We start from the raw sequence: 12907 nt of genomic DNA on the forward strand, positions 1-12907 counted from the left end.
TGCAAGCTGCAAATGTGGAATGTGGCTACGCTAACGGTATTTATTTCAATTTATTTTCAGATATTTAAATTAAATTTAAGCAGCTGTCAGTTAATTCTTTATTTCAATGCCACAATAATATAATATAGATAATTATGTTCATGTCTATTAATATTTTTTAATAAATTCTAAATAATTCCAAAGTTCACTGAAATTTTTCATAAACTGTGAATTTAGAAGAAAAAAATGCTGTTTCTGGTTGAATATCAATTTTGCGTGCATTATTGCATAGCTTAAGAAGAAATCCTAATAGCAAAACATAGCTTAATATATATTAAAAATAACTATATTCCGGTAAATAGAAATTTTAACATTTTTCTAGCAATCGAACTTTGAAAATAGCCAGAGCTGGCTATAAAATAGCTAAGCTGGCAACAATAATTGATGGGAAAATAAAATGTTCTAGCAACACTGGTCATCAAAGAGAAAATATGTACAAAACAACAACAACTACTAACAAAAGCACTCTCTTAATGCAATCATCCCTTTTATGCAAAAGTAAATATGTATGTATAAGTGCAACTTATGGTTTTCTCTTATAAAATATACACACCGCAAATATGTACATGTGTGTGTGAATGCATACAAATGAGAATACACACATACTATTTGTATTTGTATTGTAGCACTGTTTAATTCGAGAAACGAATGCGATTGCGTGAGTTACGCAGAGTAGAGAATAATACTTGTTGTCAACTCTAATTTAGTCTCCGTATGGCGCTTCGGGAAAGAGGTCCTTTAAGTAAAGCAATTCGCGTAGCGGCTTCAAATTAGTGTAAATTTGATTTGTGCATTTCACTTCATACAAACATACATAAATACGCATACATGTGTAAGAATAATTGATTTGTTCTTAATGCTCATAATCGGTGAAGAAAATGAATAAAATCCTGTTTAAAATACAAATACAAAATTCAAAAAGTTAATGCATAAATGTGTATACATATGTACATACATGCATACAAACATATATATGTAAATCAAATACACATAATGTGGTTGCACACAAACAGGCATACATATGTTTCTGTGTGTGTGTATGTATGTATGTTTGTAGCTTAATTAATAGAGTAGAATTAAATGCGATAAAGGAGTCTTAGAAAAATGTGTTTACTCGAAATTAATTAGCCTGAAGTACACTCATACACACATGTACTCATGTGTGTGTGTATATATAATCTTGTATTCCAAATTACAACAATTAAACTTTTTTTTACAGTTAGTCAAGAAAGTCATTTGATAAAATATAAAATTCACACATTTTCTCCTGCAAATAATATATACATATTTATTTTATTATTCTTAATGTGTGGTTCTTAAAACAAGTAAAGAAAAGAAATACTAATTTAATTAAATTGAACTATTTTTTTTTTAATTTATTGTCAAAATACTTTTTAAAACAACTGTATGTATTTACATAAGGATGTAACTTTTTTTTTAAAGTTTGTACAAGTGAAATAACCAATATTTGAAAAGTGCATTAAATTTGTCTGTATGTATATATTTATATACATATGTGCGTATTTTTGTAGTTGTATGCCTACCTAAACTGCATACACATACATACTTACATAAATATGTACACTTTAATAAATTCTTAGCAATAAGTTGTTATTTAACACGAGTAGTTAAATTTAAATCAACATCAATTTGTATTTGTACATAAAAGTATATTAAATGCATGTGCAAGAAATTTTTGGCAACAAATATCAGATCAAGTTTATGGAGCACATGCAGTTTATATATGTATATAGATACACTCCTTTGCACTTGAATAGGACAGCCGCTTCAGTGAGTTACATTAGACAGTTGATTTTTTTGTATTATTAAGGTTAAATTTTTGGAGCAACAAAAATATTTAATTCAAAGTCTCTAAATATAAACAACAAATTATTAAACAAAAAAACCGACAAAATTTGGCGTCTTCATATTGCGGGGGTGTCCTATTCAAATGGCGGGGAGTGTATAATTACGCACAACCACATGTGTTGTATACACTTATGTAAATATAAATAATACAAGTTAATGCATTCACATATTTTAATTAAATGATATACTTAATTCTTTTCAGCTAATTACCAAAGAATAAGTTTCCAATTTTAACGAAACATGTTTCATGCGCAAAACATTAATCGTAAATAAGAAATTCGATAGAAAATATAAATGTTGAAATAATGGAATCGAAAAAATGGCATATCCGAATAAGTTTATTTTTGCTTTTAATAACTTCAACATATTCAAGTAAGTTGTACAAATATTTTATTTAGATATATATACATATTTTTTTAAATGATTTATTTATTTGTTTCCACTCTTTATTTTTAATTTTAAAGACTTTTTTTTGATATTTTTCTTAACATCAAAGTGGAGGTTACGGATCTACAAAGTTTTAACAGAGTTACTATTTTACAAATATTTTAGTTAATACTCAATTTGCTCATATTTTTATTAATTTAAAAGATCTAAATTTATTATAAATATTTCAGATTTAGGAAAGATGACGTCTTCTCAAAATCATTTTGGGAACAGCTTGCAGAGTCAATTCAACACCAAAAATAATACTCGGGTCATCGCTCAGAAAGGAGGACTTGCCATTTTACCATGCGTCGTTAAAGTCAATTCTCCGGCTACGGTAAATAATAAGCCCATTGAAAATGGGTAAAAAGAGTATAATTTCTATTTACATACGTCAATCTAAAGAAAAAAAAAATTAAATCTGTATGTATATAATCTGTTTTGAAAGTGAATATATAGGATTATCTATAATTTAATTTGGTATGGTAAAGCTTCTTCTGGACTTTTTTCTATTAATGTTTAATTCTTTTTAAATACATATTTTTTTTTATAATTTTTGGGTTCTAAATGCCCATCTTATTTAAATTTACTGGTGTCTCCTCTTCTCTCTTGTTTTATTTAAATTTTGTACTTAGTTTTTATTCTACTGTCTTCTTTTTTTTTTTGTAATTTATAAAAAAATTAAAATTCAAAGGAGGCAACAGTAAATAGATGCTCACATTTTATATAACTTTACCCGTTTCATTAATTTTCCTTTATCGAAAGTTAATTTAAATTTCCGTTTATACACTCCATGAGACGAAATTTAGCTTGCTTCCGGTTATGGTCTAGAAATAGATTGCACTGCCGTGGATTGAAAACAGTATTCGGCATTTTGTGATAATTTTCAGCATTCTGTTGAAGGAATATTCTTTTTAGACATGTCAAAAAGTTGAGGAGATTGTAAGATTTCTGTGTAGATGCTTAAAATTATCAACTAAAACGTTGATCTGATCCAACAAAGATAAAGAATCGAATCTCTTGTAATTTTATTATAATAAAATAATAATGGTTGATTTATAATAATAATTATAAGGTTTCTCGCAGTTTGTTCAAAGGTTTTTTTGTAATTACATAATTTTCTTGTTTGTTTTTTAGGTTTCTTGGATTCGAAGAAAAGATTTTCAGTTGCTGACAGTGGGTTTATCAACTCATAGCAGCGATAAGCGATTTCTAGTTGAGCACACGCGACACATGGGCCACTGGTCGCTCAGGATTAAAGCTGTGAAGGAGGAGGATCGAGGATTTTACGAGTGTCAATTGTCTATTTATCCAACTCAATCAATTTTAATAGAATTAAAAATTGTTGGTAAGTACATATGATATTTGATCTGCTCTTTTTTTTCTGTTTTTTAAATGTGTTTATTCTGACTCTATTCATTAATTTACATTAAAATCATAGAAGCGGTAGCTGAAATATCAAATGCATCCGATATTCTCATTGATGAAACTTCCACTCTACAACTGCAGTGCAAACTTAAGGGGGCTACGGAAAATCCTTCGTTTGTCTTTTGGTAAGTTACAACGTTGTAAATTATTTTTTATTCGGAATTCTATCTCAAGCATTTTTCGCTTATGCTATTGATATAACAAATATATCTTAATAAACATAAAAAATTTCAAAATTAACTATATATGATTCAGGGAATCGAACCGTAGCAAACATAGGTTCCGGTTTCGGTTTCGGTAAGTCCCGAGTCAACTATTTTGATAAAAGGAAACATTTTAACCTGTTCAGGGGTAGTTTTAAAATAATAAGTTGGTTAAAATGAAATTCGCCTTGAAAATCTGTTAAGTTTTGAGAAAGCTATGATTGTTTTGAGTTGGTCAGACTTCTGATCTAGTAACTTTACGAATCAAACTTAAAGTGTTGTTCTATGCTAATTACGATATCAGAAGTTGATTAAAGGTGAAAACTTAAGATTTAAAACTTTCCATTTTCAAAATTCAAAATTTTCATTAAAATCAAAACAAGATCTATAGGAAAAATATTTTTGTAAAAAATATTAGCAAAATTTGAATGCACAGTGCATTAAGAGGCCAAAAGATGATTAAAATGACATTCCGAATGCAAATCGGTTGAATTTTGATAAAGTTATGAATTTTGGAATGTATTCAGCCAGTATATTTATTTATTATATTAATGATACTTATATAATTATTTTAGGGTATGGACATAATTTTGGATTTTATAACAATATTATATACTTATTTTTTAAGGTATCACGAAAACAAAATGGTTAACTATGATGCACAAGGAGGCTTCGTGGTCACGTCCATAATAGAGAATGCGATCCCTGGATTAGAGAATGTACAACATTTACCGACAAGGGGAAACGGTGGTAAAAATAAAACACTACGCAGCACAATGGAATCAAATGTTGACAACGCGATCGGAGCTGCAACAACTGCAATGCCATATGTATCTCCTTCGCCAATAAGTCCTTTTACAATGTTGCAAATGCAACAATACAAATCCCCATATCTTCCGAATTCTTCAATGAGTGTGCTTACCATAAAAACGGTGACATTTCATCATGCTGGAAATTACACATGTGCACCGTCAAATGCAAGGCCGGCCAGCATTACGGTCCACGTACTAAGAGGTGAGTTTTATTTAATTTAATTAATTGCAATTATATTATTTATCTTTATCTCATTATTTAGGAGAAAAGCCAGCAGCAATGCAACATGCGAACCGAAGCATTCTTGATGGCGAGAATATTTCCAACAACAACAACAGCAACAGCTTTGGATTGAGCAGTATTAAAGGATTCAATGGAACGAATAGTCTACTGGTTACCGTACCCTCACTGTTGTTATCCGTTCTCTGTTTGTTAGCTAATTTGCCTTCTGCATCCCAATTACAAAAGCAGACACCAATGATATTCTTCGTATATCTATTATGTACTTTTAATAGCTGAAAATGCTTAGAGATATTTGAAGCACACTAGATGATTCGTGTAATTTCAATCAATTGACTTTGGCAATTGTAATTAAGGAATTGTATATAATTAATTACATACATAACATACACGTACATAAAATAGATACTCATGCATACCGTAAATACGAATACATAAGTATCACGATACAATTATTAAGATGTTTAAGTTGATAATTGTAAAAAGGACTTGGTTATATGATAAATGAATGAATGCTGTCTTCGGCAAACCAAAACTGATATATCGATGTAGACTTATTCAAAAGTTGTTCCTACGGTAGCTATATGGTAGTTTTGTCACGTTCGATTTATGCATTTCTTATTCTACAAATGGCGGCTATCGGGGTTCAATTAAGGTCTCAGTGTATAGACTGTGATATAATTTGATATAAAATGTAATCAAAAACATTGTCAGTTTAAAAAGAATTGTTCGAAATTTGTTGCTCCCCCCTTAAAAAGTTAAATTTATACTGACTTCACTGTAGAAACTTGTTGAAAGAAACATTTTTCGATTTTATCTCAGACACGCATTATAATCTTTCAATGTAGTTAGTCATTTTAGAAATCAAAACTAATAAAAAACAACATTTTAAATATAAATTTTAAATTACTTGGGCCAAAAGTCTCGTGTATTTCATTATACTAAAGCCGTTGAAACGCATTCGATCAAGATTATTTTTTAGAAATTCAATTAAATATACGTAAATTAAAAATTTGTAAAATAATTGAGCAATGATTTGATGAGATAGAAATATAATTAAGTTTCGAAAATGTAAGTATTAAACAGGCTGAAGCTAAAACTGTTAAGAATGCTACATAGAATGTTTTTGTTTACATATGAATCTATGAAAAAAATTATTTTTAGTAATTCGGAGAATTTTGAAAAAGGCACTTCCGACATTTAGTTAAAATGACAGGGAAAATACAATTTGTATAAATAGATATGAATATAATATGATTAACAAATTGAATTCATAAAATTATATTGAGATACAGTTGAATTACTCTGATTACTTTTAATAAATTTAAAATATTTAATTGATTTTCTAACCAATGTAAAATTCTAAAATTTGCGAGACTCGTTTATTTTAATAGTTTTAATTGTTTGTATATAGTCTCAGTATTTGGGATGATCCTTAAGAGTTGTTTGGAAAATTAAAATGAAAAAGGTTGCTGCCTAGTGTAATCCCATTAGTTAAATTAGTATAATCTTTCGAATAAAATTAATATTTGGGCTTAAAAATATTTTTGCTGATTAGCAATGATAGGTTTTTAGGGATATTTAGCTACCTATATATTCAAAGCGAAGAGTATAGTCTCCTGTACACCATAAACTTCCGATTGTTCCCAGAGCTAACTCTAGTTAAGAGACATATAATGTTTAGACTATATTATAATTATTATTTACATTACATACTACTCTGTTTAAGCCACATTCTTACAGACCGTCTTGTACAGACCATAACTTCAACTTGATGATATGCTTTTGATTAAAAAATGCGGATAGTAAGGGGGTAAAGTTATTAAGTAAAGTGTGCATATAATCTTAAAAGTTAAGCACAGTCTACTTTTCATATTTGCACTAATTTTTTCATTAGCTTATCAGCGTCATCTCTAAAAAATTTAATTTTTTAAATATTGTATAAGCACTGAAGTTTATTAGAATGTATCTAGCGCAGTTTATTAGAATGTATCTACAACTTAAAGTTAGTTTCTCTAACACATAAACATGGGTTTCTTCTGGTAGAGCTTTTAAATTAAGTGTGTGTGGATGAAGAAAAACTATAAACTGGTTCTGAAAATTTAAAAATCAATGATCAATCATGCATTCTTTTTATTTACTGTGAATCTTAAAAGATATCTCGTACTTTGTATATACGGATAAAGGACAGATCAACTGAATTTTTAATTTGGATAGTTTTTAGACTTCTAAGAAACCTTTGTATATTATATTTTAAATGGTTATTCGTTTGTTTTCAATATATGGAACAGGAATCTATTTATATACTTTATAGGATCAGAGACGCCCGTCTCTCCTGACTGTCACATTACCATCCATAGCCATCCATACTTTGTAAAATCTATACTGGAAACTATGTATTTATCGTATAAAATCGGATAACTATTTCATATAGCCGCCAAAGGAATAAACATTTAAATAAACCAAATCTTATACTAATGAAAAATATACATATTCTAAATCTTGGGAGGAATTAAATTGAAGTATTTAAGTATTTCGTAAGTCAAAGTATCACTTAACCTTGAACAAAGTATTTCTGATATAATATTTTGAGAAATGTTATTATATATACTGAGATATAATGTGGAATCGATTGGATGGTAAAACTACTTATACCATATAGCTGCCATGGGGACAGTTGTTAAAATTAAATGATTAAGAACTTAAAACTACCATAGGAACAATCTGCAAGAGTTGAATCTTCTATCTTGTTAAAATTAATTGATGAAACAAAAATCAAATATTGGTGTACAACAAATACAAAAAAATTAGTTTCTCATCCACTTACTTCAAAATTGTTCAACAATTAATGTAAATAAATGGTCTGTTAATGAAATAAGAATATAGCGAGAAACCAATTATTGAAATTTGAAAACGCTTTGTAAACTAAGCATAATATACTCACATTAGTTTTAAAATTGTAAATAAATTATATCTCCCTTATATGTATGCATTTACTATTGTGATTACGTTATGTTTATTGCAAAATAAACACAACTCTCGTAATAAACTATAAATTTTAAAATACTCATAAGTTGTTATTTATCGTTGAATAAATTAATGCAATAACATATTTATTTGCAAACACCATAAAATGTTTTATTATTGTTTTAATTTTTCTTTTTTATTAAGTCCAGCAGAATATTGGAATATTACAAATTTCGACTGTCTTTTCTCTTTCGTTGAGAAACTTCAATGATCATCAGCTGACGACAATCCCAATGATCGACTGGGTATTTCTTATGTTTTTTTACGCTTACAGATCGGCAATTTGGGGTTCTTTGAAGACAAAACTTTGCTAAACGAAAGGATACCTTCTGTTTTTTTAGTTCGAATTCCAATTTGATTCTTTAATTTCGTGTTTTTAACTATTATAATAAATGTACTTATTTCTTATACTTTTTTTTATTTACCCATGGATAAATAAACTAAATTTATTAACGTCCTTTAGCTTTAACTTATGCGCTAGGTTATTCGCGTTATTTAATTCTCACGTAAACATTTAATATTTAAGAGCGTTTAAAAAACGCGTCTTAAATTAGCACTGTTTATTTTTATAATGATTATCACCCCGAAGATAGCTGATTTTTCTTATATTTATTGTGGTATTTAGTATGTCTATTATCATTACTGAAGCTGGATGCAAAAACTAAGTTTTGATATTTTGTTTTAATTAGATCGAATTTTAAAATATAGAAATACAAATAATGAACTATGGTCTAAAATATATGTTATTTAAGTTAAAATATATAATTATATTAGTCCTTTGATCTTCTTGGTCTTCCGACTTTTCCTTTCCGTTGTGCTAATGTTCCATTAGAATTTGAAGGATTTTTAAGCAATTTATGCCAATCTTGTTCACAAACCAGACTAGCTCCTACCATTGCGTACCTAAAACATAAGATATAAAAATAAATATTATATCATTTTCTGTTATATTTATTTTAAGAATCTATTCATTTTGTAAGTTGTTTCATATATTTGATAAAAATTAACTTACCTATCACCAGGACGCAAATTAGAGCCACATTTTGCGCAACTGAAGCATCTAAGATGAAATACACAATTTATAATTTGTTTTTGTTGATTTTGTAAATCGATATTGTTGATTCCAGAAAGAGCCTTTGCTACCATCTCATTCGGGGGTATACTTTCCCCACATCCCGAACAAACCCCGGAAGTGCCGAACATACTGCAAAAATAACAAGGAAATTATATATTAGGTTTAATAAATATATAACAATACAGCTCTCAGTATGTCAAATCGATTTTCATTGTTTTAAAACTTTGTATATTCTCCTCAATACAATTTCAAATTTTGAATTTTCGAAATTTCAAAGGGGGGACCCTTACCATCAAAATCGAGTCTTGGTCAAAAATAATTAAATTTTTTAAATGAATTAAATTTGATTACAGAATGAATAAAGAGGCCAAACCATGATTAAAATGACATTCCGCTTGAAAATCGGTACAGTTTTGCCAAAGTTATGACATTTCGAAGTTGCTCAAGCCTCTGACCTAGCAACTTTACAAGTCAAACTTTTTCTTAATTTTGACATGATTTTTTACAAGAAAATGAAAGGTCTCAGAATCAAGTTTAAAGTGTTGTTTTATACTAATTACAGTATAAGGAGTTGATTAAAAGTGAAAACTTGAGATTTAAAATTTTGAATTTTCGAAAATTTCAAAGGGGGGACCCTTACCATCAAAATCGAGTCTTGGTCAAATATAATGAAATTTTTTAAATTAATTAAATTTGAATACAGAATGAATATAGAAGCCAAACCATGATTAAAATGACATTCCGCTTGAAAATCGGTACAGTTTTGCCAAAGTTATGACATTTCGAAGTTGCTCAAGCCTCTGACTTAGCCAACTTTACATGTCAAAATATTTCTTAATTTTGACATGATTTTTTACAAGAAAAATATAGACATGTCTAGGCAATTCCCTTTTTATTTAAACTTACACTACAGATGATCATATCATTGATTATCGATTCCATCATACCTGGAATAGTCCTTTTTACAGAGTATAAAACCGCGCCTTGTAAAACAACTGGAGCCGACGTCGGCTAACATCGCTCCACAGATGGTACATTTTAGGCAACCGTTATGCCAATATCTGTCTAAAGCATATAAAAGATATCTATCACTTATTTTATCTATGAAAATATAGAAAAAGAAAGAAATTTGTTAGTGCATCAAATATAAAAGGGATATTATTTTGAGATATGTTATATGTATGTTTTGGGCAAATGCAACAATTAGAATAAACATATATGTATTCAGTTGGGAATATACATATACGATATTAAAGAAAGTTAGTCACATATACTGTGTCCTAATTACAACATAGTTAAACTATTAAGTCTTATATTATAAATATATATTCTTATATACTAGACTATTAAATAAGATTCCAGCTAAATTATTGATTTTGTTGTGAAATCAAAAACAGCACAATAAACTCTATTTTTAAAGCTATTCATAAATCCATTCGTTTTTGTTTATAATTTTAGCTTATTTAAATAATTGTAAGGCTTGAAAAGTGTTGAAACTTACCTCCACAACCGGCACACAACTTAGTTAATGTGCTGGGATTTATTAACTGTTGGTTATTGAAGTCATTCGAAGATTCATCCATAAACGACAATTGAGACGATGATATATTTGAGTTACTTTCAGCAATATCCTTGTTGTGGTTCGTCCGATAACCAATAACTACTGATGGAAAGTTTTCCGGACTAGAGGAATCCTGCTGATGTGCCGCTAGTATATCAGTATATGAATGGAACGATGCATTCATTGCAACAAATTGTAATTTCTATGAATTACATTAATAAAGGCATAAAGGTGCTGTTTATTGCACGGAGATTTCTGCAAGTACACAATTAAACAAACAATGTCAGTATTATTATTATGATTTTAAAATATATTATGTTTCTATAATACTATAGGTTTATTATAATAAATTACCATATTTAATTAATCATTAAAGTAATGATTGAAATTTAACAATAAGAATCCACCCAAATTCTTCTAGTTAGTCAAAATACATAATTAATACATTGGTTTTAATTTTTAAAAACAAACAAATTAAGCACAACAAAATTTTGTCAATTTTATTTAACTGCCAAAGTATATTAAAAATATATAAAACCAAGAGATGGCATTTTAAAAATTATGTTAAAACAATTAGTTGACCAACTGTATGTATTCTTAAACCAACACATACGTTTGTATATGTACATATGTATGCACGTGCATACAAAATAAGTTATTCAGTCGCAGAGACTCCCAACCGGTAAATGATTTGGGCTGTCTATGTATATATGTATGTGGATATATGTATGTATTTAGCTGTATGTGCATGTATGTACGTACTGTTGTACATATTTAATTTGCTTGACTATTGAAAAACAAATAATTATTAATACATGCGTATGTATATCTGCATGTGCATGTTGTGTGTATATATGTACTATATATATGTGCAAAGGATTTCTGGTCAAAATGTTGCCGCTTGTTTTTTTGTATTTGGTGTTCGATTTGCATTTTAGTACTTGTTGATGAAACATACATACCTACATACCATACAAATGTATGTATTAGCATATATACATATTAACATGCAAATACTTACAAACACATATACATATTCTGAATGACTTGATAGTTTCACACTATACATATTTACATTTAAGTAATTATGTACATATATGCTTAATTATTTCAATTTGGATTTATGTACATTAATATTGTTCGTTTGCACACTTTCAAATATGTGCAAATACACATACATAACTATTCACAAATGAAACATAAATAGCATTGAAGATTGTTTTTGCAACACAAGTTTCGAGTGCCGGAATGCCCTACTATCGATTACTACTTACATGTCAAAGATATTAAACTAAATTCGGTTTTCCCGTAAACACTTTGGCTCTAATATATAATAACAAAGGTGTTTTGATAATAAATAGCGTTCCTAATGTTAAATACAAAATTCATAGAGATGAAAGTGCTGACAATCGATAACTCTAAGGATGTGGCAAATCTTGATCAATAGAAACATTGCGATTTCTATCGGTTCCAACTACAATAAGTTGATTAATTACTTTTATGAAACATGAAATTTATATTTGCATATTTTACATGTGTTTTGTGTTCATTTTTATTATCTGTGTAGTGTATCTGTGTATCTGAGTTATCCTATAAAATGTAATGTATTATGCCAGCTGAGAAGTTATAAATACATTAAAAGGTTTTTTTAAAGTTCTACTAGATTAAAAGATAAAGTAGAATAGTAATTAGTTGTTTATAAATATAGATGTTATAACAATCATAAATCATTTCGAGCAAATTGTATTATAAAAATTTCTGGTTTAATTTAGTACTCAGGTAATCAGAAAATTCTGCTAGCCCAGTGTGCATATTTTTGATTATGTTTAAGGGCCGTATCGAGTAGAACAAAAAACGTTCTGGTAGGTCTAAGCTTCATATAAAAAAGGCCCTTTTTTAAATGGAGTTGAAACCAGCAGAATCGATTATGCTTATCTAATTACCTAGATATATTAGTCATTGTCAGTGGATTGCAGCTTAATTTTCTGGTCGCATGTGAATCGCTAATCTCCTCTGGGTCTCTTTAAAATTGAATACATATTTTTTTTGCTGATGAGCTTTATTTACTTTATTCACTTCATTGCTAAGCACAAGTTGGCTAAATATTCATTGCTTTCCTTATTGATTTTTATTTTATCTTCTTTTTAACTGAAGGCTAGTAATTTGTTCGTGGTCTGGTTTACTGCTTCTTTATAGCTTGGAACGTCCAATTCGTGTGCAATTTTG

The 12907-nt window shown here is 28.5% G+C and overlaps 2 protein-coding genes across 5 annotated transcripts; one reads left to right on the plus strand and one right to left on the minus strand.

The window, feature by feature from the left end:
• Positions 1-711: 711 nt before the first annotated feature.
• LOC117782039 lies at positions 712-5723 on the plus strand. Of its 3 annotated transcripts, none has more exons than XM_034618954.1 (7): positions 712-781; positions 2124-2280; positions 2526-2671; positions 3472-3682; positions 3776-3887; positions 4594-4979; positions 5041-5723. In XM_034618954.1, exons 2-7 carry the CDS (start codon positions 2214-2216, stop codon positions 5295-5297), a joined length of 1179 nt encoding a protein of 392 aa, XP_034474845.1. In that variant the 5' UTR covers positions 712-781; positions 2124-2213; the 3' UTR covers positions 5298-5723. The 3 variants fall into 3 exon arrangements, with proteins under 3 accessions (XP_034474845.1, XP_034474843.1, XP_034474844.1); XM_034618952.1 differs by having other exon boundaries at positions 723-871; positions 2111-2280; XM_034618953.1 differs by having other exon boundaries at positions 723-871.
• A 2750-nt stretch (positions 5724-8473) lies between these two features.
• Positions 8474-12095, minus strand: LOC117780066 (LIM domain transcription factor LMO4.2). 2 transcript variants are annotated; one of them, XM_034616450.1, is made up of 5 exons: positions 11956-12095; positions 10622-10936; positions 10068-10185; positions 9058-9249; positions 8474-8948 (listed from the first exon to the last, which is right to left on the minus strand). In XM_034616450.1, exons 2-5 carry the CDS (start codon positions 10863-10865, stop codon positions 8816-8818), a joined length of 687 nt encoding a protein of 228 aa, XP_034472341.1. In that variant the 5' UTR covers positions 10866-10936; positions 11956-12095; the 3' UTR covers positions 8474-8815. The 2 variants fall into 2 exon arrangements, with proteins under 2 accessions (XP_034472341.1, XP_034472340.1); XM_034616449.1 differs by having other exon boundaries at positions 10068-10221.
• Between the last annotated feature and the right edge of the window lie 812 nt (positions 12096-12907).

The sequence above is a fragment of the Drosophila innubila genome (genome assembly GCF_004354385.1).
Source record: "Drosophila innubila isolate TH190305 chromosome 2L unlocalized genomic scaffold, UK_Dinn_1.0 4_B_2L, whole genome shotgun sequence".
Classification (NCBI taxonomy): Eukaryota; Metazoa; Arthropoda; class Insecta; order Diptera; family Drosophilidae; genus Drosophila; species Drosophila innubila.

Bases quoted from the DNA above. Each gene is read 5' to 3' on its own strand.
- LOC117782039 (XM_034618954.1), top strand. From the start codon at position 2,214: ATGGAATCGAAAAAATGGCATATCCGAATAAGTTTATTTTTGCTTTTA. The intron at 3,888-4,593 runs GTAAGTTACAAC...TTATTTTTTAAG, and splicing joins AATCCTTCGTTTGTCTTTTG to GTATCACGAAAACAAAATGG. The intron at 4,980-5,040 runs GTGAGTTTTATT...CTCATTATTTAG, and splicing joins TACGGTCCACGTACTAAGAG to GAGAAAAGCCAGCAGCAATG.
- LOC117780066 (XM_034616449.1), bottom strand. From the start codon at position 10,865: ATGAATGCATCGTTCCATTCATATACTGATATACTAGCGGCACATCAG. The intron at 10,222-10,621 runs GTAAGTTTCAAC...ATATTTTCATAG, and splicing joins GTTGTGTGCCGGTTGTGGAG to ATAAAATAAGTGATAGATAT. The intron at 9,250-10,067 runs GTATGATGGAAT...TTATTTTTGCAG, and splicing joins TGTAAAAAGGACTATTCCAG to TATGTTCGGCACTTCCGGGG.